Below are 3,954 nucleotides of genomic sequence, written 5' to 3' on the forward strand. Positions count from 1 at the left end.
GGGGGGGGGCGTGCTGGCGCCCGTGTGCCCTTTTTCCTTCCCTAATTTTGGCAGGGAGCCTCGCCGCCCTTGGCTGCCGGCTCCACAAGCTCCTTCTCCCCATCTCCACGCCCTGGGGACGGGATGCTCTGCAGCACCCCGGGGACGGGATGCCCTCCAGCACCCCGGGGACCCCCAGAGCATTTAAGCCCCCACCCCGGTGAGGCTAAGCCGCGTCGGGAACATGCAGCGAGGCCAGGACACACACGCCGGATCCCCCGGGCAGCCCCGGCCGAGCTGCAAGGCCGCCCGCCGGGATCCTACCTCCCCCGTGATGCTCCAGGGAGACCCTCGAGCTCCAGCGGGCAGGCGGCTGCTTTTCCGCCTCCGCTGCCCTCCTCCTCTGCTCCCCATCCCCTACGCGACAGTGGGAGGGTTAGGAAAACACCCCAAAACCAGTATTTCAGGGCAGATCCTGCTCTGTGTCCAAGGGGGGCACCCGTGGGTGCTGACGTGGTGGGGTCGCTGTCCTGCTCCCAAAAGGACACGGGTGCTTGGAGCAAGGAGCGAGCCGAACTGACCAAGCTTGCACAGGGATGCAAAGAGTGAAAAGGATCAAATAAGAGCTTAAAACGCAGAAAATAAATCAGCAAAAGGAAAAGCTGAAAGCCATAAGGATTCATAACGAATTTTTTTTAAAATACCCTCAAAAAGGCTTTTTTTTTTTGGCTCTCAAAAGCGGGGAGGGGGAGGGTGGTTCCCCGCTTACCTGGTGCTTCTTTCCGGTGCAGGAACGTCACCTTCCTCATCACCGCGATCTTGGTCTTCTCCAAACCATCCTTGGTGCCGCTTTTGGCTGCTTTCATCAGCTGGGTCATCTGGGCAGGGGGACGAGAGGGACCAGGAGGCTCGAGGCAGCACCGGGACCCCATTTCGGGTCCGGCTACGGCAGTGCCATCCCCTTGGGGACGTCCCCTCCGAGCGTCGTCCCCGTTTTCCCACGCAGCCCAGCAGGGAGGAAGAGGAGGCGCGTGGCCGAGGAAGAAGGATGCTCCAGCATCTCTCCTCCCTCCGCAGGGACACGGCCGCGTGCAAGCAGGCGCGGGCAAAGCGGGAGCATGCAGCGAAAGCGAAGAGGAGGGAGGGAAGGGAGGCACGAGCGCATCCATCCCCTCCTCGCGGCCGGGGTTTTAGTGTGCGAGAGAGCAAAGGGTGGGGGGTGTTGGCCTTTCACACCTCAAATCACAGCATTTTTAGCCCACGCTGACATCGGCGTCGCCTTCCCAGTCCAAACTGGCCACAAACTGCCAACCTGGACGGTTTGGAGCTGGGAAAGGCTTTGCACTAAGTTTCTACGCCTCCCAAGAATCTCCTTCCCCACCTGATTTCCACCCCGTATCGGGGGGAAAAACCTTCTCAGATCCATCTATCCCGCGGGCAACCTCGCTTCGTCCAAACGCCCCTTAAGAAAAAACAAAACACCCAAAAAGCAAATGGTTTGGGCAGCTGGAGGACGGGGAGCTGCAAGACAGATGGACATGAGAGGCAGCTTTGTGGTGCTTAAGTCAATTTTTTTTCCCTCTTCTGGGGGATGAAATGGGATGAATTCAGCCTGGATAAACTCCGGGAGGGTTTCCCCGCCCCCCCGGGAAATTTGGGGGACAAGGGACGGAGGAGGGACAGTACCTTCCAATCGTACTTCTGCTTCAGCTCCTGCATGTCTCTCCCCCCAACTCTTAAAGCCAGGATGTCCCTCTTAGTCCTGGCGTATCTCTCCTTTAGTCTATTCAGGTCTGGAGAAAGCTGAGCCCAAAGCAAACCAGGCGGGAGGAGAAGGCAGAGGAGGCGAGAGAAGGCAGAGAAGAGATCCAGGTAAGCAGCCAAAAAAAAAAAAAAGAGGAGAAATCACCCCAAAGCAGCACGGTACAGGCAGCATCTTCCCAAAAGTCTGGCTTTACTCGAGCGGGGAAGGGAGCAAGTGCAGGGAAAGGCAGCAGCCACGCTCCAGCAACGCCGAAATGCAAAAGGAAAGGGGAAAAAAAAAAAGGGAAGGAAGAAAAAAAAAAAAAAGAAAGAAATGAAACCCCGGAAGTTTCGGGCTGGCTTTGCACTGGCTGACCCCGGGAACCACAGCATCCTCTGCTTCACCAGCTGCAGGAGCAGCCAGGCTTGATGCTCCGGTGCCTTTATACAAGCAAACCCAGGGGAAAAAAAATAAAGGAAACTACTAATAAAAAAAATAAATTCCAGCGTTACCTTGGGCTGGAAGGATGCCCGCTGCTTGGCCGGCTCGGCCTCCGGCTTGGTTTCCTCGCCTGAATCCTCGCTGTAGCTCTCGAATTCGCTGGAGCTCCAGCCCAAATCCTCGCCCGCCCGTGGCCCCTCGCCGCGCTGCACCTCCTCATAGATCAGGCTGCGCTCCGTCCCCGGGCCTGGCAAGCGAAAAACAGCTCCTTTTCCTTCCAGAAAGGCAATTTCCCCTCCCCAGGGACCCACAGGAGATGTCCCAAATCCTCAGGGTCTTGCAACCCCTCCGGGAACACATCTGCCTTCATCCCTGCCAAATCCCAGCAGTTTTCCTAGGGTTATCCCCCTCCGCGTCCTCTTCTAGGATAAGCGTCTCCTTCCCGGAGCGTGCCTCGGTTTGCCTGGCTGGAAAATGGGCTCACGGTCCCCGGGGAATGGGGCGGGGAAGGTCTGTCCCTACCGTCCTGCTCGGCATCGAGGTTTTCGCAGGGGACGTCGTCATAGATCACATCGTCCTCCACTGCTGGGAACTCGAAGCGCTCACCTTCGAGGGGGGACACAAGAAAACCCCCCCAGGGTTTCAGGTCACCACCCAAGGATCAAGCCAGGATGGAGAAATCCTTCCCAAGTCTTGGCAGGGTTTTGGGGTTTTTTTGCCCATTTTAACCCACCTCGGCGGCCGCTTTTCCTCTTCCAGGTCTGGGCACTGATGTGGGGCTCTCCACCAGCCTCCCCATTGCTCACCCCCGCTGGCAGCCTGCGGGGAAGGGGGTCAGGGAGCACCCCGAGGTGCAAACCGCCCCGGAGCAGGTGCAAATCCCCCGGGATCGGGTGCACCCAGGCACCTCACCCTCCCATCACCCCCCCCCCGTTCCTATTACAAGGGGTTCACAAGCACAGAATAAAGCTCGTATTCGTGCCCCCACAGATTTGGGGGGTCCTGGGTTTTAGGGTCACGATGGCTTTTTAAGTGGGTCCAGGCAACCCACACAGGGATGATGCAAAAGACCCAAAAATGGCTTTTTTAGCCTTGGTCCGCGTGCTGCTGCGGGGCAGGAGGATGCGCCGGCATCCGGGAGCACGGGGAGAGGGTCCCCATCCCTGGTGGGGGTCCTGTCCCTCTTGCTGTGCCCCGTGCATGCTCCGCCAGGGAGGACATGCTCTCCTTGCAGCCAGATTTGCACTCCTTGGAAAGGGACCGGAGGAAGCCCCCCACCACCCAGTTAACCACAAAGCCCTGGCGGTACGCAAAGCCCCCGCAGCTCCCTGGGGCACCCCAAAACCCCGGGGCTCTCCTGCTCGCAGCCCTTTTCGCAAGCAATGGGGAGAAGTTGGGGAAATTGAGGCACGGCGCCAGGCTGCGACATCCCAAAAGAGGGGGGAACAAACCCCAAAGCTGTGCTTTCTCCCTTGAGGGACTCAAAACCCCCCAAAATCCCCCCAGAACCCCACGTACCCTTCCTGGGTCTCTGGCACCAGCCCATCTGCGGAGAGGAAAAGCAAAGAGAAATGGCGTTGGCACCCAGGCTTGCAGCGGTGCCACCCTGAGCACCCAAAGGGGACACGGTGGGGACATCGGGGCCCCCCTGCCTGCCCCCCTCACCGACGCTGGAGCTGGCAGCACGCCGCCTGCGAGGGGGTGCCCGGAGGACCGCTTCGCCGCTCGGCTCGGCCACCGAGTCTTCTTCCTCCTCCTCCTCCTCTTCCTCGCTGTCCTCAAAGTCAAAG

At 59.3% G+C, this 3,954-nt stretch overlaps 1 protein-coding gene across 1 annotated transcript in view; it reads right to left on the bottom strand.

Annotated features, from left to right (window-relative positions):
• Positions 1-3,941, bottom strand: part of ARHGEF10L (Rho guanine nucleotide exchange factor (GEF) 10-like) — an 82,097-nt gene extending 78,156 nt beyond the window's left edge. Inside the window, 7 exon segments of the mRNA XM_009325317.1 lie at positions 749-857; positions 1,666-1,782; positions 2,236-2,411; positions 2,687-2,770; positions 2,898-2,983; positions 3,683-3,710; positions 3,830-3,941. Coding sequence (XP_009323592.1) covers positions 749-857; positions 1,666-1,698 — 142 coding nt within the window. The 5' untranslated portion in view covers positions 1,699-1,782; positions 2,236-2,411; positions 2,687-2,770; ... (1 more) ...; positions 3,683-3,710; positions 3,830-3,941.
• Positions 3,942-3,954: the final 13 nt, after the last annotated feature.

Source organism: Pygoscelis adeliae, unplaced genomic scaffold, assembly GCF_000699105.1.
Source record: "Pygoscelis adeliae isolate BGI_AS28 unplaced genomic scaffold, ASM69910v1 Scaffold36, whole genome shotgun sequence".
In the NCBI taxonomy this organism is placed as follows: Eukaryota; Metazoa; Chordata; class Aves; order Sphenisciformes; family Spheniscidae; genus Pygoscelis; species Pygoscelis adeliae.